The 22,265-nt window shown below is 49.0% G+C and overlaps 3 protein-coding genes across 3 annotated transcripts in view; all 3 read left to right on the top strand.

Moving 5' to 3' along the window:
- The first annotated feature begins 6,801 nt into the window (after positions 1 to 6,801).
- CALHM3 (calcium homeostasis modulator 3) lies at positions 6,802 to 9,583 on the top strand. Its single transcript, XM_056495650.1, has 3 exons — positions 6,802 to 7,088; positions 7,976 to 8,231; positions 9,122 to 9,583. Exons 1-3 carry the CDS (start codon positions 6,802 to 6,804, stop codon positions 9,581 to 9,583), a joined length of 1,005 nt encoding a protein of 334 aa, XP_056351625.1.
- A 4,279-nt stretch (positions 9,584 to 13,862) lies between these two features.
- CALHM1 (calcium homeostasis modulator 1) lies at positions 13,863 to 16,239 on the top strand. The gene is made up of 2 exons (XM_056495319.1): positions 13,863 to 14,411; positions 15,772 to 16,239. Exons 1-2 carry the CDS (start codon positions 13,863 to 13,865, stop codon positions 16,237 to 16,239), a joined length of 1,017 nt encoding a protein of 338 aa, XP_056351294.1.
- A 2,737-nt stretch (positions 16,240 to 18,976) lies between these two features.
- Positions 18,977 to 22,265, top strand: part of CALHM2 (calcium homeostasis modulator family member 2) — a 5,635-nt gene continuing 2,346 nt past the window's right edge. The window contains exons 1-2 of the mRNA XM_056494432.1: positions 18,977 to 19,501; positions 21,225 to 22,204. Coding sequence (XP_056350407.1) covers positions 21,662 to 22,204 — 543 coding nt within the window. The 5' untranslated portion in view covers positions 18,977 to 19,501; positions 21,225 to 21,661. The remainder of the gene's footprint in view (positions 19,502 to 21,224; positions 22,205 to 22,265) is intronic.

Genomic DNA, 22,265 nt, shown 5'->3' with positions numbered 1-22,265 from the left:
CAGAGGAGGTGCCCAGATTTCTAAATGGACCATTGCAAGCCAACTTTTCATCATACTGAGAAGTCAGCATGCTTGAGGAATATTGGGAGAAAAATCAAATATTTACTAAATGTGGTGAGTTAGAGAAAAGGAAAGTGTATTAAGGATGTTAAGGATGTTAGTCTGAGCCTTTAAATGTGTTTGACATTCTTAGTACCTTAAATGGTGGGTTAGATTATCAAAGGCAGCTTTGGTACACTGGTCAGTATTTCCTTTCTCCATGTGGTTCCGGCATAGCAGTGTATCTTCACAGGTTCCAAAGATTATTAACTCCAAACAAAACAATAAGTAAACTCTGGATTTTGATTTCCCAGTCTTCCACATTCTGCAGAGCGTGCACACAGCCAGCACCACCACAGAGAATGACATAAACAGTATCAAAGAGCCAAGCAAGATGGTCTTCCCACATCAGACTCAGCCTTAACATGGCCATAGACACAGGATATGTTCAGTACTTGTGCTCCTGACAAGCTCTCATCCAAGTCAGTCAGGCTCTGTGTAGTCCCTGGAGTCACCTTCAGAGGTCTCCAGAAAGGCTGAGACTGCTCATTAATTCCCTCCAGTCCACACAGGGTGTTCCAGGCAGATTGCAAGGAAATTGGCTGAATCTCAAAAAGATGACCTGGAAATTGCAGCAGTAGCTTTCTCTACCCATTCTACAGAGCCCTGCTGGATGTGTAGCCTGCTGGTAGCATCTGAAGCCACCATTTCTCTTTGCTTCTTGATGCAAATGGTGGGAGCCAGCCTGCACAAACTCAGAAATGTCAAGTTTGGTATCATAAAGCTCCACTGACTCACTGTTTGTAGAACATCATGATGAAGAGCATTTCCCACCAGGAGAATGTCATGACCTGCTCCATTCAGCAAATAAGATGCAAGTATTTCTTTTTCCAAGGATACAATCTGGTCCCAGCAGTGAGGATTAACCCCTCAGACAAATATTAGCCTTAATTTTGGTTTAACAGCCAGGATCAGCTAGAACTAATTTCAAAACTGTTGTCTTGAAATGCTCAACTAAATCAAGGAGGAACAGGGGAGAGCATAAGTTCCCAACAGCACTTATTTGAATAATCTTGCTGACAGATCAGTTCTTTTCTCAGAATTTCCAGTCTGCATAACAGATCACAATATAAAATCAGATACTGTCACTGGGCTCTGATAAATGGGAATGCAAGGACTAAATATTCCTTTTCTATGTGAATAAATACTCCAATTCAAACAGCACCATTCACATTGTTCACACTGTCACCAAAATCCTGCAGGCAGCATCACAGCATAGTAACTGAGCAGCACCCATCATTATTCACTTCATGAGCAGATATAGATTTTCAGCTCTCATTTACTGACAACATGTTCCTGACACTATTATATCTTCTAAAAGCTTCTGCATGAGTTACAGCTACTGGATTCAAAAGGAAATTTTGCATCTCTGCCTCTCAATTGCTGACAATATTTTCAGTGTCTCTGAGACATTTTGGGAACAAATTTCCCTTTAATTTTAAGACTGCAAACAAAGGAAAAGCTATTACACTATTAAGCTAATTTTTGCAATGCTTTAATAACTGTTGGTTAAAGTCCTACAATTTCCAGTCTGAATTTGCTGAGTTACAAGTTCCTTGTCAGTGGAGTTTCTTAGATACTTTCTGTTTGACACAAAAGGCAAAGTACATACTTACGAATTGTAGTTCCATCATTCATCCTTCTTTTGCACAAATTGAACTGGTCAAAGCCCTAGTTCCAGTCTTGCTAGCAGTTAAGGCAAATTGCCAAAGCTTTTGCTTTTATTCTTTTTTTCTTTTGCTTTTATTCTTTGCTTTTATTCTTACAGTTCTTTTCTTCACTGTCCCCATCTTTGCAGTAGTCAAAAACCTTATGGTGGAATCTATCCTCATTTTAGGAATTAATTTTTTAGCAAGAGCTGGAGTTGCAATGCTTCTGTCTACTTTCAGAGTGCACTTCTAGCTAAAAGAGCCCGTGGGCAATTAAACAACAATCATGCCACATTCAGAGACTGAGAATGTGATAATGTGGAATAACCCAAAATGCAATCCCTGCCTTACACTTATATGTCTTAACCATTCTGTGCTGCTGCCCAGGGTAGAAAGCTGCTGCTGTAAGCCAGCAAACACTCAGGTGCAGTCAAATTTGGGTGCTGTGTGCACCCAGGGCCACTAACGCTCCGGGAGTTCTGACCTCTCCATCCCTGAGCACACCACGGCAGCGCTCCCAGGGATGCTCAGCACTCCTGACCAATGTCCCTGCTGCCTGTGGGTGCTCTGGGAAGGACGGGGCACGGAGGAAGGAGGAGCTGCAGCAGCGTTCCCAGGGATGCTCAGCACTCCTGACCAATGTCCCTGCTGCCTGTGGGTGCTCTGGGAAGGACGGGGCACTGAGGAAGGAGGAGCTGCAGCAGCGTTCCCAGGGATGCTCAGCACTCCTGACCAATGTCCCTGCTGCCTGTGGGTGCTCTGGGAAGGACGGGGCACGGAGGAAGGAGGAGCCGCAGCACCGCTCCGTGGTGGCGGCTCCCCTTGCAAGTTAAGGACAAGGACACCGGCTCGCTCCTCTCAAACACTGCCTCAGACCGATGCATCCCTTTTTGTGGCACCAAGAAAAGCTGTTTCCTCACGTTTCAAGGCTTTGCTCTGCTCCCCTCCTTCCTTCCCCCCCCGCTCTAATCCCTTTGCCTGCAAACTCCTCAGTTTTAAAGCCCCTGCACCCCAGGATACAGCAGTGATATTGGGATGCTGCTTCACAGACCTATGCCTGACTGGAAAACACAGTCACCTGTGCTTTATCTTTCGAGTCCAAAAAAAAAAATTTACCTACACATTTCTCTTTTTATCTCTGCCAGTTTTTCTATTCCACACACACAAATTAGAGAAATATAGGATCATTCCTTACAAAAGATCTGTGACATCAGTTTTTAGATATGACTTGCCTAAGGGGTTTTGGTGGATTAATAACACAGTACAGAGAGAAATTTTGACTTAAAAGCCATGAATCCTGATACTGAATGATATTGTCTGGATATGGTCTGAAGGATGTGGTCTGCTTCCTAGAGTAGTCACACAGGACAAAGACTGGGTCACCCTTAAATCCAAATGCAGAAGCCCAGAGTCATAGCACTGAGATGGGTTTTGTCCCTCAACTCTCATTTCCTTTTAAACACCAAAACAGTCTCTATAACATCTCTGCAAATTAAAGACAAACTGATCTCTCAAGAAAAGTTTGTTATCAGTGGTTTTCATCCTGTGAACTGTGGACCCCCCAGGGCTGGAGCTTAATTTTGATTGTCTGAAAAGAAAACAAAAACAAAAACACACACAAAAACCAACCAAACAAAAACCAAAAAATAACAACAAAAAACCCACAACCCCCCCAGCATATATGTGAGCATTAGCAAACCAGAAAAAAGTCTGAGAAATCACTGAGCTGCAATGTTTAGAGATCAGTCTGTTTTCTTAATTCTCCACCTTATTCCCTAATTCCCTCTTAACTGAGAAGAGACTCTATCTCAAATGATGTCACTGCAGCATCATCTCCAAGCCAAGCAGATAAACGGCCTTACAAAAATCCCTCACAGTCAGAAATGGTGTGAATTAGGTCAAGATTGGGGTAATGCAGAGATCAGGAAATAAGGCTTCTAACTCAGCCAGGGCAGCAATATATAATGAGCTCTTAAGAAGAACAACACATAACTAAGCCATGTACTTCCTCACAGGCAGTCAGCTACATGTTGGTGCCTTAATGAAGTTACAAAGCAGAACACAGGAGTATTAATCTCCAGAGAACATCATTAGTGAAGACAAACTACATTTTACAATACTGCCATTATTTTTGTTAGCATCTCATTAATCATGTAATGGTCATTACTCATTATTTGCTTAGCCTGGACAGAGTACACAGCTGTGCAAAAATACCCAGAGTCACAGATTCAGCCAACATGGAGCCAACAAAGGCGTAATTTGTCACTGCTTCCAGTGACCATCAGAAGTCTGCATAGGAGGAAATACTGTCTATGTCCATCTTCATGGGCAATTGAAATGCAAGTTGACTTCTGATGTGATAAATTGAGGATGCTGAATGATTTCCAGGCAGTGAGGACTAAATCCTCTGCCAGATTTGGAGAAAAAACAAGGCAATCATGTTTCTTTGCTGTCCTTGGATACCAGTGGGGGACTGGACCTCCAAACTGTTTGGAAAAGGCCACAGAAGATAAAGCTCAGTTGCAACCTGCTGGTCAAGTATAGACAGGCTCTCAGGGTGTCTCCCTGTGGGCACAAGGACTCCTGGACACAGGCTCAGGCACAAAACCAAACACACCTTTCTGCTGAACTTACCCCATTTTAAATGACCAGTTCAAATTTTAGTGATGAAATCTTCCTTGTCCCCAAAGTCAGAGGGACTTCTCACACCTGTACCCACCAGCCTCTCCATCACCTGAGGCAAGAAGCCTACAGCTGGTATTTTACTTCCATAAAGAGGCAGGGAAGGGAGGCCCCCTCCTTTGCACTGTGTTGTGCCGTGCTGAGGCAAAAGCACAGGGTTGTTTAACATGGCCCTCCAAAAGATGCACTGAGAAACAACAGCTTCCAGCATGGTTTTGGAGATTTGCTATCAAGGAGAGCTGCCTTCCTCTGAGGAAGGTTCTCTAGAGAGCTCCAGGCAGCCTCACCTCCAATGAGGGTGACTACTGATAGGGACGTGGGGCAGGTCCACTTGCTAGAGGAGAGGAGATAGATTATTTTAATCCTTGTTTCCTCTTCATTTTGCCCTAAGAACTGAGTCATCAAATGTGCTAAACATTGATCTGAGAAACATTCTGAACCCTTGTCCATATCTAGTAATTTACTTATCTCAAAAGTCCTTTCTCTCTTTCCTCAGGAAGCTCTGAATTACTTTTTCTTCAAGTTAAGGAATATTCCCTTTCTTGTACAGTTCAACAACTCCATGTCTCAGCTCTGAATCACTGGTGAGATCCCAATCACAACAGGGCACAGTGATTACCCTGAGCCATCTATACAGACTTCTAATATCCAGGTCAGGAGACCTTGGGAGAAGTAAAATTCCCTTGTAGATTGTCCTGTCCAGAGGAGATTTCCTACTCTTTTTATGTCTTATTTTCCTGAGCTGTGAGGAACAGTTTAGCCTTTACTATGTTTTTGCCCAGGAGAGCTGGAAAGGCAAAATGATTTTTCTAAAGTAATTGCTCTACAGTGAGTGCACAGCACTTTCTTGAGCCGAGTCAGCACATAAATGTAAGCCTCTAAATGAGAAATCCACTGAGTGTCAAAGCAGCTGAGAACCAAGACCGGCTGCACCCTGGCTAAAAATCAACTATGGAGTTCAGCCAGGGGTCATGATGCCCTAAAACAGCAATGTGGAGGGGTCCTAATGTCCTATAATGGCAAAATGGAAACATGAGCTGATTAGCCAGGGGTTTTTATTGCTGATGGATGAACATTAACAGGCAATTCACTCACAGGTAAAGGAGAGCACAAATATTATGGTTGGAACAAATGTATTTCATTAAAGTAACTGTGCGAGTTGCTGTTCAGATTGGAGGAGATGACATTCATCTGTGATTCATCTGGATGTGCCTGTGTACAACTACAGGTACCTCCTCCCTGTTGATCTTTTTCAACATGATCCCATCAAGGCAACCTGTCATGCAGTGGGAGACAGCATGGGCAGAAACCCCAGTGATGGCAGATAATGTACTTCAGCGGAGATAATTCCTCTCCTTCTAAACAAAATAGTTAAAAGTAACACCCTTATTTCCTCCCCCTTTCCTGAATGCATTTGGAAACCTGAGCTGAGAAGAAATCTGAAAGAGAAAAGCTGGGGAGAGGAAAATTATGTTCAATATGTCAGGGAAAACCCCCAGAACTTCCTTGTGTGGTAATGAGTTGTATCTATCTGTAAAATAAATTTCTGAGATAAAAAGTTGATGAAGACGATAACCTGGCCCCACAGGACAAAAGACCCAGCTGCTCTGATTGTATTGTGCCCTCTGATGAGGAGCCAGAAGTGCCCCAGTGCAAGAGCCCTGGACACACATGTACACAGTACAAATATCCCAGGATATATAGGATATAGCCAAGAGCAGCCTTTGCCCTCAGTGCCGTTCCAGCCTTTCAAAGCTATGGATTCTAACATCCTCATGACTAAAGGGTTGGTCCTTTCAGCCTGTTTTCATAGGGAAATCTGAGCTTGCAGCCATGCAGTGCACTTGAAGCCAGGTGTGTGCTCCCTGCCTTCTCCCCTGCCCCACACAGGGCTGGGGACTCACAAAGAGAAGTGGGGCAGCAGCAGAAACATAGGTGAGCTCATTTGATTTACCTGGTTTCTCCTGGGCAGTGGATCACTCAAGAGGCTTGAATCAGCAGAGAGAGCAGCTCGCAAGCATCCACCGATGGCTCTCCATAGAGAGTTACCATCCCCTGGAGGGAGGGACCAGGCACTGCTAGAGGCTGTCACTGCTTGTCATGTGGCACAGCCCTGACAATGAAAACCTGGAGGTTGTATCCATCAGCTCATCTAGAAAGCTACCAACTGCCCTGGAAGACAAACACTGGGTGGGAGACAGACCTGTGAGAGCTGTGTGCCAGTGGGGAAGCCCCAGCACAGGGTGTTCCCCCTACCACAGCAGCTCTCTTCCATCCTCATCCTCCTGCTTACTGGAGGCTTAGCTGCACCTCCTGCCCTGTGGCAGCAGAAGGATTTCCCAGGAGGAGCACCCCTGGCCAAAAGAACACAATGGATCGTTTCAGGATGATCTTCCAGTACTTCCAATCCAACTCGGAGTCTGTGATGAACGGGATCTGTGGGCTGCTGGCCCTGGCAAGTGTAAAGATGTACACCAGCTTTGACTTCAGCTGCCCCTGCCTGCCCCAGTACAACATGGCATATGGCTTGGGGATCATGTTCATACCCCCCATCATCCTCTTCTTGTGTGGTCTCATCCTCAACAGACAGTCCCTGGTGATGCTGGAGGAGTGGAGACGACCACAGGGGCACAGGAAGAAGGACCTTGCTGTCATCAGGTGGGGTTTGCAGCAGCAATGGCATCCCTCTTTTCACCTCCTGTTTAGCTGTCTTTCTCCATAGCTTTGATCCTCCTGGTAGATTAATTTTCTTGTATCTCATCTCCTAGACCTGTCCCCATGACCCTGGAGGGGCAGGGGTATGGTAAATGCATTCACATCCAGCAGATATTGAGGCAGTCTCATTCCATCCCAGCTCAGGAGGGCAGGAGTGCCTCAACACCTGGGCTTATGCAGCCACCCTGGGAAACTGCATTACTGCTGCCCTGTCATGCACTCACAAGGTGTCTCCTGGTCTTCCATGTGCAAAAAGATGAGGCATTTGCTTTTAAATATGCAGAAGGTGTGGCATTTTCATCACAGTCATTCATTATTAAAAGGCTCATGATCTCCCTCCCTTCACCTGATTTTTTTTCTAATTTGTACTGGTGGAAGGGTGAGGAGAATCATATTCTGTCTGTTACATGCAAAGTTTCATTCAGTACACAGGTTGGTTCAGAGAGGGGCAAGAAAGACTGCAGTAAAAAGGGGATTTTCCAGATTGAAATTGATGAGAAAAGGAAGTGTGAATGTGGAAGGCAAGGGAGAGCTGACAAAGATTTGTGCATGGGAAATACAAGGGTACGGTCAAGGCAATCACATGATGAGGGAACTGTGCAGTGAGTGCAGACAGCACACAGAGAACTGCCATGTGCCACTGCAGGCTTCACTGGGAGGCAGAACCAATAAAGACATCCCAGAGCAGAAGCATCAGCTGGAGCAATGCTGAGGGCAACCCTGGGAGTCAGCTCCCTGGGTCTGGAAAGGACAGGCTGCATCCCTCAGGGCTCTGGATGAGGAGAAAGCTCTCAGCATTAACCCGCTCACCTCTCTCTCTGCTGCTCCAGGTACATGTGCTCCTCCATTATGCAGCGAGCCATGGTTGCCCCTGTTGTCTGGATCATAGTCACCCTCCTGGATGGCAAATGCCTGATCTGTGCTTTCAGTGGCTCTGTGGATCCCGAGAAGTTTGTGGGATTTGCCAATGTGAGCACAGTGCAGGTGCAGCAGCTGCTGGCCAAGGTGCCCTGCAAGGACGAGGAGCTCCTGAGGAACAGCACGTCCCGTAAGGCAGTGTCCAGGTACCTGCGCTGCTGCTCCCAGGTGGGTCACTGCTGGCAGAGCCTCTCATGTTGGTGAGATGACCAGGCATGTGGCATCTGCTCCTGCTGTTCCTTGATTTGCCATCACTTCAATGTGGTCAGGCTGCTCTGGGCTTCTTTCTGCCTCAAAATGTTGCTATCTTAAGTGATAATCTTGAGTCAGGTAGGGAAAAGGAAAGAAATGATGAATGGTTTATTAAAAGAATGAGCAGATTCTAAACCCAGATAATAAAAGGTGTTGTGTTCAGTGTCAGAAGATCTTTCTAACTGCTAACCCTGCAGACAGGACCCACTGTTTTAAGGACAGTGCAAGATGAAAACAACTTGCTCAGGGGCAATAGAACAGGGCACAACAGGGAGTGGAGCCCTAACTGGCCTCAGCTCTTGGTACAGAAGTGCTTGGTCAGGCATCAGGAGTGGTGGAAGGTCATTGAAAACAAGCCCTTCCTCCTTATCAAAAGGAGCTGCCCATAGTCTGGGCTGTCTTCATGCTGCTATAAGGAGTCCTGGGCCCTGGAGTTAGTGTAGGTGGCAGATGAAGATCAGTGGAGATAAGGACATGCCAAAGGAGAGCACTAAAGTCCCCTTTCCCTGGGGCATTCCTATGCTCATAGCAAATGCCTGTTTGCTCCAGGCAATTTTGCAACCAGTTATCCTCACTGAATGATTCATGCACAGATAAATAGTCCCTTCCCTGGGAGGAAATTACACCAACCCTCCGGATGCAGTATGAGGTGCTGGACTACAGGGACAGATCAAAGACAGGAGTCCAGATATATCACATTTCCCCTGCAGCCACACAAACTCCTTGTCTCACTGATACAGCCAAAGAGCTTGTGCCTATCCTTGTGTCTGTTGCTCCTATTTCTCTGCTTCTTTCTTATCACACAGGCACTTGGCTGGAGCATTTTGTTGATCCTTATCATAGCAGCTTTCCTTGCCCGCTGGCTCAGACCTTGCTTCAACCAGGCCACCCTCCTACAGGCACGTCACTGGAGCAACTACATTGACATGGAGCAAAAGATTTTTGAGGAAGCCTGCTGTGAGCACAGCCGGCTCTTTGCTCACAAATGCATCCTCCACTTCTTCGAAAGCATGCGGCAAGAGATAAAACTGCACAGCTTCAGCTTGCCTAGGGAGGGAGAGCGGGCTGAAGGAGAGGAAGATCTTCTCCAGGGCATCACAGATCAGGACCAGGTGAACAAACTTCTGAAAACGTGGTACTATGAGAAACCTCCCCTGGATGTCAGCCAGGCACACCAGAGGCATCCCCTGGTGCGAGAGAGATCATCTCTGCCCTGGGCAGACAACACCAGCACCCACTCCAAATTCCCCCTGCACACCAATGTGTAAAGGGGGCTTTGTCCTGCAGACACAGAAGGTTTGTCCTTGACAAACCTCTGCACAAAGACCAGCAGGCAGATGACAGTGGTGCTCATATCCTCCTCCAAAACTCCAGCCCCAAAGGCTGCATTCCAGGGCTGCCTAGCAAAACCTCCAAAGTCAGCTAGATCTGAGGGTCTAAGGGTCCCAGATACAGTCACTGTTAATGGCATTTCTCAGCCAAGAGCTCTGTGGGGTATTTTTGTCATATCAAAGAGTTTGCAGCTTCTTACAGCTGTGATAAAAATGTTCTGGCTTGAGGAAGGATTTAACTATGGCAGAAAATTCTGGCTGCATACACAGACCATACACACACAGAGGTGTGAGAAGCTCCTGCCCATTCTAGTGAAACCTGGTTCAAAGTGTTGTCAGAGCTGACACAGAAATTATTTAACTGGTTACTCTCTTAGTACCACACCAACATATGTACTCAAAAAGGCAAAACCACCTCCTATGTCTTCCCATATGCATTAAAATTCATGGAGCAGCATAACTTTAATTGAAGACACCTCCGAATAAGAATTGGATTGGGTTGGATTTGCAGAACGAACAGAAGATGGAGGCTTTGCAAAACACAGCCACAGGGCTATGCTGGGGTTTAGGTAGCTGCTCTAAGCACTGCTGTTAAGCCATGGAAACTACACACTGACTCTGCCTGAGAAGTCTGAACACAGATTTTAAACACCCGACCTTCTTGTATTTGAGTACAAACTGACATATCCAGAGGATCATCCTTGCAGCACCTATTTGGGTATTTTCATCCACAGTTTCAAAGTTGTTTGAATGTAACCTTATGCCTTTAATGATAATTGCTTTCTTAACTGCCTTTTTCAGCCTCTATTGTATATGGTGCCAGTATGACTGGTACCTCTATCCAGCATTGCTGCCTGGATACATTAAAGCCTTTGCTGCAAACTAACCCAGAACAGACATATCTATTCCTCCAGGCTGAACCTCACACTGATGCCCACTTTGTCCCTTCGAGGGAGAGGTGCAGCATGGAAGGGCTGGGAGGAGATGGGGGTGAAGAAGAAACGTCTCCTTGGGTGTGCATGGATAGGTAGGGCAAGCAGGTCTTCCAGGAGGAAAGAAGAGGGTGGGATAGGGGAAGAGAAACTTGCCACCACATTGGGACTAAATCCAAAATGAGGGATCAAAATGAAAATTTGTATTAATGCCCGATATTGACCTGTCAAGCTGCTGGCAGGTGGGTCACCTCCTCCCCAGGATGTTTGTATGCACAGGCCAGAGAATGAGGATGTACTGGGTAAAACACTGAGAGGCAAAATGAATCCATAGCCCAGCCATGGGCAGCTGCATCTCTTGGCCCACTGGGGCTCAGTCAGGAGCTGCAGGGATGGGCTGCAGAGCTTTTCTTGTTTGCATAGCAAAATCAGATCTGGATGAATCCTTGAGCTCCCTTGGATATGCTAGGAGAGTGCACAGAGCCAGCTGTGGCCCATGCTGGCAGGGAAAAACACAGTGGTCTTCCCCTCAGGAGCTCTTTAGATCCAAGGAACTTCTGAGCTCTTACTTGAAATCAGCATTGCACTTTGAATTGTGTCTCTGATTTACTTTTATCATAAATGACAACACAAATCTGAGGCTGCAGCTCAGTTTGGATTCACCATTCCATACTAGTCAAATTAGGTATTTCCCTAACACGCTCAGAGCTGAGGTCTGCAGTTCCATTTGCATGCTGCTTTCCATGTTCTCAGGTTTTAAGCCATCCCAGTGTGGCCACAAAATATGAAATGCAAAAAAGGGGAAGAGGAACAGACTTGTCATCTGTACCAGGGGGGAGAAAACAGGAGGGTTTAAGGGTGCTGCCATAGACTTTGAAGATCTACAAAGGTTCACGTGCTGCTGGGAGAGTCTGATCAGGTCATGGAGTAGCTCCAGTTGGCTGGGGCCATGGGTGCTCATTTCTCCCAGCCTCCCTGAGTCTCCTGCTGTGTTTCCTCTCCCTTGTGGAAAGTGGTATCTGGCACCCTGTGACAGCACAAGAGGCAGTAGACCCAAAATGCAGGAAATTCCATTCAAACAGAAGAAAATATTGATTTTGAGGGGGATGGAAAGGCTTGCCCAGAAAGTCTATGGCACCTCCATCTATGGAAATATTCACATCCTGGTTGTATGTGAGCCTGAATGTGCTTTGTGCGGGGAGGGGTGGGTGGACCAAAAAATCTCCAGAAGTTTCTTCCCACCAGCTCTATTAAGAGTTTGCTCCCTCCTGTGGAAGTTGGGGCAGAGAAGGTCATTCACAAACTTTAGCAGCTGTCTGTCTCTTAGGGCTGTTGTGATGCCTGACCTGCAGATATACCCGGCATCCTTAGGGATCCTCACCTGCCAAGAGCCTGTGAATCAGCAGAGCTGACTGCAAAGACAACTTCCCCAGTCACTTCCTAAACTCTCCTGATGGGAATTGTTGCTGCTTTCACATCCCTCCTTTCTATATCCTACACTGACTGGGACATGCAAAGCCCCCCTCAACTCCACACCTTCCAGTCTGTCTTGGTGTGCAGGTGCAGGACTGGGTCCTGGGAGGGATTAGGGCATATACCATCTCTTTCAGGACAGGGTGGAAACCCTGCACAAATAGGCACAAATAAGTTGGGATTTGGGAAGAATCATCAGCTCTGCCTTCCCTTGCAAGTCAGTTAGAGTGAATTTTCTGTTGGGAAGCTCATGAAAACAAAGTCCTTCCTAACATGGAAAGCAACATGGAAAGAAAGACCTAAGCATTGTCTTCCATGAGCTCTTTTTTGATTCCCACTGACCTATTGTTGGCTTCAGTGAGAACTGTAGTGCTGTACACCAAGCAGGCTCAGGCCCTTCACTCATGTTTAATAAAAGGCAGGGTTTTCCTGGAGATCAAAAAGCTCTCAGATTTTTACAGGGCTGATTCACGCAGGCTTTGATGTGAACTGCCCTTCAAAAAGCTACTTGCCAGGTGAATAGAGAAGCCAGTCTGAACTCTTAGCTAGCAGTACAATAGGCCTCATCTATATTCATGCAGCAAAATCTCTTTCCATTTGATGAGATCATGCAATTAACCTCTCCACAGCAAGCAGGGCTAAGACTGCTCAGGTATTACCCACGCGTTCTGTGCTCACCTCTGCGGTGGCATCTCAGGGTGAACTCAGCATAATCAACTGAGCCCTGGGTCTGGTGCAAGGCAGACTCAGAACCTGCAGGGCTGACAAATGGTCAAAATACCTGGTCTGGCTTCCTACCTCTGTACTGACACACTGCAAAACCTTGGGGGAAAGTACCCCTCCTGTGTCTTCCTTGTGCCACCTACCTATGTACAGCTTCCCCTGGTGACATGTCCCACAGTCACCATTGCAGTCACACTGGTGCCCAGTCACATGTATCTTGATCCTCACATGAACAGCTCAGGTGGTGCCTGGACAGGAGTGACTGAGCCATTGCCACCATCTCTGTTTTACAGCCACTTGTAGCCCCAGTAATCCCTCATCTTTTGGCCAGCTTGAGGGAGCAACCGAGTGCACCAAGGCTGCTTTGTGAATTGGGAACTGAGATGCAGGAGCACACCATCAGCACCATCAACTTCTTTTAGAAGCCTGGCCCTACTGTTACCTCTCCCTCCTCTGCTTTTCTTTTTCTTTTCCCTTCCCTCTGTAGAATAAAAAAGAAGAGGTGTTTCCCAGTGAACAGGTACAGAAGTAGGGGCTGGCAGACCTCCAAGGTGCTTGCCTCAGATGCACGGAGGGAAGGGGGGAGCTCTGGAATCCAGTTTTTCCTTGTGTGCCAGCATTGCAGAGGTGGGGTGTCCTATTCAGCCCTGGGAGGAGCACCCACCCCCTGCATTTGCAAACAGGTTCACAGAGGCCAATCAGCCAACTCTGCCCAGGGCACAAAGTGCTCTGAGGAGGACACAGCCACAGTAACACCTGCATCCTCCAGCAAAGAGGACTGGTGGCTGGGAGGCTGCAGAAATGGGGATGTGGAGAAGAATGAAATCAGGCTTTGTAAATCAGAAACAGCCCACATCCCAGATCCAAATAAGAGCAGGAGGGAGCAAGCTCTAAACTTTTGTAGGCAGCAAAATCAGCAGAAAAAAAAATTAATTTTCTCCTTTAAATAGTGAGGTTGTAAGAGTGCATGAATGAAACACTGAACTGCACAGAAACTTGGTGATGCCATCTTTGAAGAGGAAATCTGAAAGAATGGAATAAACTGAGGTCACAGCTTGGACCCTAGTGAGAGAAGGAATCAAGCAAAGATGGACAAATTTCGGATGATCTTCCAGTTCTTCCAGTCCAACCAAGAGTCCTTCATGAATGGCATCTGTGGGATCATGGCCCTTGCCAGCACCCAGATGTACTCAGCTTTTGATTTCAACTGCCCCTGCCTGCCACACTACAACCTGGCCTATGGGCTGGGCATCCTCCTGGTGCCCCCCTTCATCTTGTTTCTGCTGGGTTTTGTGCTGAACAACAACATCTCCATGCTGGCAGAGGAGTGGAGGCGGCCGCAGGGCCAGCGGGGGAAGGACCCGGCTGTGCTGCGCTACATGTTCTGCTCCATGGCCCAGCGGGCCATGATCGCCCCTGCGGTCTGGGTGTCGGTGACACTGCTGGATGGCAAGTGCATCACCTGTGCCTTCTGCACCTCGGTGCCCGTGGAGAGCCTGGGCAACGCCAGCCACCCCCGCCTCTCCCAGGGGGAGATACAGCGGGTCCTGGCCCGGATCCCCTGCAAGGAGATCTACAATGGGCAGCAGCTCATTGCCAACGAAGTGGCCGTCAGGTACCTGCGCTGTATCTCACAGGTAAGAGGCACCATGGCTGTGCTCTCACTGGTGGCTTGGGGTTAGGCACTGCCAGCCTTAGCTCCCCCCTCGACAGAATCTCCTTGTTGAAATCAAGCTGCAGCAGGAGAGATTGGCGATTTTGCAGGGGTACAAGGTGTTCAGACTCAGCTCTCTGGAGTTATGCCTCCAGTGTGGTGCAGAGGCTGTAGCTGTAAGTTAGCTACTATGTAGCTGATAATTAGCCCCCACTCCTGCCTGGGCACCCCAGGGCTGCAGAGCAATGACAGCCAAACCGTCTGCATGTATTTATTCACAGCAAATTCAGAAGGGGCTGAGATGGATCAGTGGCTGGTAGGTTGTCACCCTCTCCAATAACCCATCAGTTGTCCTTGCTTCTTATTACAACATGTGCAAGCAACGGGCCAATAACCATCTATGCCACTTGTCTCTGCCGCTACATGGGAACAGCCAGTCTGTGTTTATTAACCATCCCAGAGAACCACAAATGAAATGCCACTAACCACTTATCCTGTCCTTAATTCCTCTCAAGCCCTCTGCTCCTGGCCATGCAGGAGACAGGATAGTCTGAAACACCTGTCACTCATGCACTCCCATTTATAAGCAGCCCTTCTGCCTGACCTCCTTAGGGCAGACAGGAGTTATTATTCCCTTTAAGAGAAATGGAGCCACAGGGACTTCTCCAAAGACACAAAGCAGATTTTCCTGGGCAGACCCTAATTGCAAAGCATTGGGAGCTAAAAAACAGGGTATCCCACATAGAACCTCCCCCCAGGTGCTCTTTTAGGGGGCTGCATTTCCAGGAGAGTTGAACCTCATGAGCTCTGGCAGTACAGCCTGGAGGCAGCTTGAGTTAAGACTGATGGTGAACAAGACAGACTGGTCCTGGCTCTGCCCTCATCTCACCCTTCCTGTCAAACCCCATTAACAGGGGAGCTTTCACTGCTGTTCACTCACAGTAGATGTTAGTAAGTTCAACAGCTTGGAAACCAGGGAGTATCTGGGACAATGCTGCAAGTCAGAGGACACAGGTTATCCTAGACCTAGGTGAGGCACTATCATATCAGAGGCACGAACAAGGGCTGGGCACAGGATTCAGCCCTGGTGTTATTTATGGTCAGTGCCTGCTGAAGCTCCACAAGTAAGAGGTGCTGCCTGTGTGGATGCACTGAACAAAATTTCAGTGCAAATGGTTCATAGGGCCTCCTTGTCCAGTTTTACAGTGTAAACACAGCCAAATGTCAAACAGCCCAAAGTGGAGTCAGGCTTGTTTGCAAGCCAGGGGGGTTCTGCTAGCTGGTTCTGCTGGGCATGTGCTCTGCCTGCCTGTGACAGCTCTGGTTCCCCTTCATCCCTGCAGGCTCTGGGCTGGTCCTTTGTGCTGCTGATGACCACTCTGGCTTTCTTGGTCAGATCTCTTCGGCCCTGTTTCAGCCAGGCTGCCTTCCTGAAGAGCAGATACTGGTCCCACTACATCGACATCGAGCGCAAGCTGTTCGATGAGACGTGTGCAGAGCACGCCAGGAGCTTTGCCAAGGTCTGCATCCAGCAGTTCTTTGAGGGCATGAGGACAGACCTGGTGGCTGCTCGCTGCCACCTGCCCAGGAAAGCCCCTGCTGATGCAGGGGAAGCTGCTGAGAAGCTCTTGGGCATCACTGACCAGGGCACCATGAACATGGCCCTGAAGAGCTGGCACAGATGCAAGCCCCCACTTCATCTCCACCCACCCACCCTCCCCACGGGAAATGGCTGGGCAGGAGGAGAGCAGCCCCCCATGTACCCCTCTGCACCCCGAAGAGAGACAGCTGCCTACTACAGCTGGGTGTGAGGGCCCACAGAGCTGTGCAGAGGCAGAATCACATTTTTGTGAGATGGGCTGCAGAGAGGGCAGAAGAAGCCAGGGCACAGGCAAGGACCAGTGCTACAGCAGCTGCAGGGAAACAGGCACCCAACGGGCTCAGTGATGCCAGTGTGATCCCATCTGCTCTCACCTGCTCTCACATCCAGTCCTACAGCATCAGTAATTCAGGTAATGAGTTTTGTGCCAGGAGGGACAATTTTTCAAGGCCATGGTGGACAAGCCCCAGGGATGCTGAAGGGTGCAACGTGGCAGCCAGATGTGCCATGTGTCCCACACCACTGAGCAGCAGGTTGGTGTTGTGGCAGTTGCCAAGACAGATATTACAAGATGTGCAAAACTTCCTTTCTTTCATGACATGCTCAGCACTGGGCAGTATTAAAAATCCCCTGGTGGGGAAACAAGGTGGGAGTGCCCCCTTCTCCTGACAAGTTGTGAAACCCTAAAAGATCACATTACCCCTCCACACTACATCCCCACAGACACACAGCTCCAAGCCAAGAAAAGCTTAAAAACAAATTTGACCAAAGCAATGAGCTAGTGAAGGGACATCCCATATCACACTACATGTGACAGAAACTGTGTTTGGTGTTACAGGCACCATTAAATGAGGATTCCACTGAGATGTTCCTTGAGGGAAGTGTCCAGACAAGGAGAGAAGTTAGCATTCAGCAGCAGGGAGTGGAGAGGGGGTCTGACCAATGCCCTGCCACAAATCTGCCTCAGGATGATTTGTTCTTACAATTTTTCCTGTATTTCTCCCTGACACAAAGATTGTTGTTAAAAACCCACCTGGGTGATTTTTTAAGGAGCCAAATAAATAATTCAGGCTTACCATTCAAGCTCTGCTCTCAGGCACCAGGATTTATAAAAGCTATTTACAAAAGCTGTTGGTGTTTCTTTACTTGGATGCAATGAAAAGGACTGGAAGAGCCCCCAGGCCAAGCCTGAGGTGCTGAGGCTATGTGAGTTGAAGTGTTTTGCCAGTGCATGGCCACCAGCAGCAGCCAGCCCTGGGCCTCAGAAGAGAAGCTGGGAAGTCACTGCCAATATTACACAATACAAGGTGGCTGCCCATTTCCATAGAAACAGAGGATAACATGATGCAGGCCTTGAGGTGACCATTGAAATCACAGCCTGGAAGAGTGTTTCCCAGTGGCCCTGATTTGATTACAAATATGCAGAAGGCAAACCCCTTTTGAGGGATGAGTTTTAGCCCAGCCACGTCCCTTCTGAGATGTTTGTGCACTTGAAATTCTGCTGTGGTGTTCTTGTTCAAACAACTTATTATGGCTGGCCATAATAACTGAGGTGACTGTCATTTACATAAACCTTAATTATCAATGTGTAACTCCACAGAGGCTTTGGGGAGAAGAGAACAAAGGACCAAAATGATGAGGAAATTTTCCTGGCTGCTGTGAGAGCATTTTAGCAAGCCCATAGTCAAGGGCAGGCTAAATTTGGCCAACTCCCAGGAGAAAGGAGCGTGACATGGCTTTGTCATTAATCTTCACACCCAAACTTTAATTAACGCACCTGCCCAGAAATTAATGGGCACAAAACCTGATCTACAAAGCAAAGGAGATTAAAAGATAAAGGTGGTTTCCACTCCTATTATTTGCAGCTCGTTGCCGTTCGTGGCTCACTGAGAAGCCGTGCTCAGAGTCCCCACGATGGCGAGCAGCACAGAGGGATGGCAGGCTCCATGCCACAGCCATTAAGGTACCAAAATAATGCATTTGCATTGAGAAGCTTTAGGACTTTTAACTAAGATTTTTAGGATTAGAGCTTTTTCCCCATGCAGCAAATTCGGCAGTTGCAAAGTCTTCATAGATCAGGGAGGTTCTCCTCTCCTGGCTGGAATCTGGGGATGTTGCTCACTGCCTTTGGGAGGAGAGCCTTCCCAAGGGAACCCGGCAGACCCCCTGGGATTTCAGCCGGGCTGTGGTCCCGGCGCCGATCCCGGTTTGTGGCAGTGCCCTGAGCGCGGAGCGAGCCCCACGGGCCCCACCAGGCCGGCAGCGGAGCCAGCCCCAGGCAGGCCCGAGGCTGTGGGACAGCCAAGGGATGCACCGCACCCAAACAACCGGGAGCTGCAAAAACCCGCCCGGGGACCCCGCATCTGGGGCTAGGGAGGAGCACGGCCCAAAAATCCCACGGGCTGAGCTGCCAGCGCTGGGCTGAGCCACCAGCACTGGGCTGAGCCTAGGTTTGCTCGGGGCAGAGGGGAACGTGGGTGTTGCTGAAGATTTGCCTGTGCTGAAGGCGTTCTCTGGGGAGGGCTGAGTTTAACAGCAGAGACGAGACGGCAAGGAGGGTGGGGAAGGAGGAAGGGGGCCTCCAGCCTCTGCAACAGGCTGGGCAGAGCTGGGCTGAGGGACAGATAGCGGAGAGGAGGGAGCAAAGAGAAAGCGAGGCGCTCTCGGCCGCCTCACGGGCATCGCTCGAGCAGAGGAAGCGGCGAGCGGAAAGGCTGAGCCGAAAGGCTGAGCCAGGCAGGAATGCACCACACTCGCCAAAAAGCAGGCTGTGCCCAGCCCTGCACACGGCCCCCACCCTGCTGGGCCCCCAGCCTGCTCGGTCCCGTGTGGGGGGAAGAGGAACCTGGCACCCCTCAGAGCTTGCCGTGCCCCAAACACCCACCCAGGCGGGCGCCGGCTCCCATGTGCTGAAACAGAAATTTCTGCCCCTTCCCGTGGGACCACGGGCTTCTCCCGTGCTGTCCCTGCCCGCTTGCTGTGCTCCCACCGACATGGCCGTGTCACCTGGGAGCTGTGGGGGATGCACCCAAGCCCCAGGCCGGGGGGATCCCCCCTTTCCCCTCTGCACCCCTGCAAGCTGCCTCATCGCTGCCGTTCTCCAGGCAAACTCCATCCCGGCCAGCCACTGCACATCTGCATCATGAGTCTGAGAAAGATGTGCTTTTTCCAGTGACTCAGCCGGGCACAGAGCCAAGCTCCTCTCTTTGCCCCACCCAGGAGCTCAGGGTTTGAGAACCTCCTTCCTCTTCCCAAAAGCCGTCGGAGAAGGGCACGTTTCAAACTGAAGCCTTTGCAAAGTGTTAAGGCTGTTTTCAAAAGCTTCCATTTTGCCCATCAGATCAGCCTTGGCTGCATCCCAACTCCTGCACAGCCCTATGTGCTGATGGAAACCCCCCACGACCACAGCCTGAGCAAAAAGTGCACAGAAAGTACTGAGAAAGCTCCAGAACTGGTTTCAGCAACTTTTTCAAGTAAGTGACTTAATTTTTTTCTTGCTTTCATATATATTTTGGGGAAAGAAACAGAGGCTCTTAGAAACGTAGCTATTTCAAACAACTTCTCTCCTCCCCTTCTACCCTACCCTCTCTCCCAGACCAAAACCACTGAGCAGAGGAAGTAGTCTCTAAATGGCTAATACTTCTCTTTGCCAGCTACTCAGATTTTTGCTTTGCCTTTTTCCAGGCTCTGTCAGAAAGGTTACAGGGCTGTGTTTATCGGGGCTGTTTGTGGGTAACTAACAACAGATGCTTGAACTAGAGCAAGTTTGTGGGTTTAGCATCTGGCTGCAAATGTGGAGCTCCACCAAGCATGGAGATAGAGGCCTGGCTCCTCATCACGTGGTAGCAGTTTTCAGCAGGTTTGTCTCCTTTGCAGAGGGAGTTTTGCATATGGAAAACTGGGAAGCTGCAGGAATACATTAAGGGCTGTTTACATTTGAACTCAGCAATATTGCAGTGTGACTTTAAAGGGGCTGTCATGGTTAGACACAGCAAAGAACAGAGACCAAATTTCTGCCCCTGTTCCCCACCCCTGCCCCACGGAGAAAGGGAGTAAACCAGGATTTGTTGGGGCAGCAGATGAACTGAGGCAGAGTAGTGATTTAAAGCATAGTGTAAAAGCGAGCCTTGTGCAAAAGACCATAAGGATTAAAGTATCTTTGTCTCTTCTGCCTGAATGTCCCTACAGTTGGGGTGGCCCAGGGAAGACTTTGGGGCAGCCCTGTGGGCCATGGCTCCCAGGTAGCCCCAGATGCATGACAATACTTCCAGCACCGTGCAAGCTGCCAGATATGGTTAGTTGGGTGCCTAGGTCCTTGCTGTCCCCATCAAACCCTGGTGACAGCAGTTCCTCTGAGGCCAGTGTGTTTTGTCACAGAGGTAAGGATTCCCAAAGCTTGCAAGGTGCTTCCCTTGCATCCCTGTGGGGATGCAGCACTGATGAAAAGTCAGCTAAGAAATTAATTGCATCCAGCTTGCAGATGGGATGGGGAAATGGACATTGTTGCAGAAAGTGTGGGTCCATTCCCCAGTTATTTCCCTGCCCTTAAAAAAAATCAGTGCCTGCAGCCCTGTTGGTAGGTTAAACACAGGCAAAGGGCACCAAAGAGCATCTCTGGCACTGAGGTTGCAGGTTGAGGGGCTCAGTCTCAGGACAGCAATTAAGAGGCTGAGCTGGGACTCCTGAGCAGGCCAGGACAGGGAGTATGATTATGTCAATCAACTGCAGGATGGAAGATCATCCTGCCACACCTAATCCTAGCAAAACCTCACACATAATTGCTGTCCCAGCTCTGTGAGCATTTGGTGTTTGTATCCTGAGACATCAGGATAAGCTTACACAGAAAGTAACTTCTCTTGCTGGTAGCAACAGCCCCCAGGCATTCCTTCACCCTTCTCAGCTAAGGCTGCTCCTGCCTGGGCCTCCTATGCCACATTTCTGTGCTCCCAAATCTGCTGGGATATTTCACAGTGCCCCTTGCTGCCTTCCTCACATACTTGTATCTGTTAATAAATATTAACTCATCAGCTCTAAAGAGAAGCAAAAGCCACACAGAGCACCTTCAAAGCAGCACAACCCCAGCCATGTTCCACATGTAGCTGGGCTAGTGTGAGTCAGTGGCAGGGCTGGGACACATCCTAGTGCTAGTGTTCCGGTCCAGTTTTCCCAGTAACATGGAGTCCTCCTTCATTGCAGGTTTGGGAGATCATCAAGACTTTGCCAGTGATGCTAACAATAATTGCCTCTGTGGGAAGTGACTAAAACCAAACAGAAGGAAAGAGGACAAACATGCAATTGAGAGGGACAGAAAGAGATGTCTCACCTGTCATCTTTGCTGTAGTGAAGCTTTTGGAGGGCTTACTGGGAAACTAAAATGGCTGAGGTTTCACATATTGCTTAGGTAAGTCCCTTTTCAGCCCCTTTTGAAGTACCCCTGGTATCAGCAAGCAGCTCCAGAGGCTGGGACAGTAGGTAGGAGGAAGGGACATTAGCAAAGGTGTCTTGCTCCTGGAACAGCTCCTTGCACATCAGCTAGCACCAGCCATTTCATCCCCCACTGGAGTGTTCCTCAGTGCTGGGGCTGAGCCAGCACAGCTCCCACTGCAGCACACACCTCTCAGCCCCCGGACGAGATGGCCGCCCTCATCGCTGAGAACTTCCGCTTCCTCTCCTTGTTCTTCAAGAGCAAAGACGTGATGATTTTCAATGGTTTGGTGGCCCTGGGCACGGTGGGGAGCGAGGAGCTCTTCTCAGTCGTTGCCTTCAACTGCCCCTGCTCCCCTGCCCGCAACTACATCTATGGGCTGGCTGCCATCGGTGTCCCGGCCCTGGCCCTCTTCCTCATTGGTGTCATGTGGAACAACCACACCTGGAACCTGGTGGCCGAGTGCCACAAGCGTGGCACCAAGAACTTCTCTGCTGCTGCCACCTTCCTCCTCTTTGGCTCCATCCTTGGCCGGGCATCCGTGGCACCCATCACGTGGTCGGTGATCTCTCTGCTGCGTGGGGAAGCTTACATCTGTGCCCTCAGCGAGTTTGTCAAGCCGTCCTCCCTGGACAAGTTTCCGGCTGAGTACGGGGCTGAGGTGCTGGCCAAGTTCCCCTGTAGAGACGTCCCTGCAAACCTCACCAAGTCCAGGGACGAGGTGACACGGAGGCTGAGATACGAGTCCCAGGTAGGCACACCAGGGAGAAAGCCACAGGGAGTGGGTAAGACCTCCTTGCCGTGTCCTAACG

The sequence above is a fragment of the Oenanthe melanoleuca genome, chromosome 6 (assembly GCF_029582105.1).
Source record: "Oenanthe melanoleuca isolate GR-GAL-2019-014 chromosome 6, OMel1.0, whole genome shotgun sequence".
In the NCBI taxonomy this organism is placed as follows: Eukaryota; Metazoa; Chordata; class Aves; order Passeriformes; family Muscicapidae; genus Oenanthe; species Oenanthe melanoleuca.
Note: the sequence above shows the minus strand (reverse complement) of the source record. Positions and strands in the feature narration are given on the sequence as shown.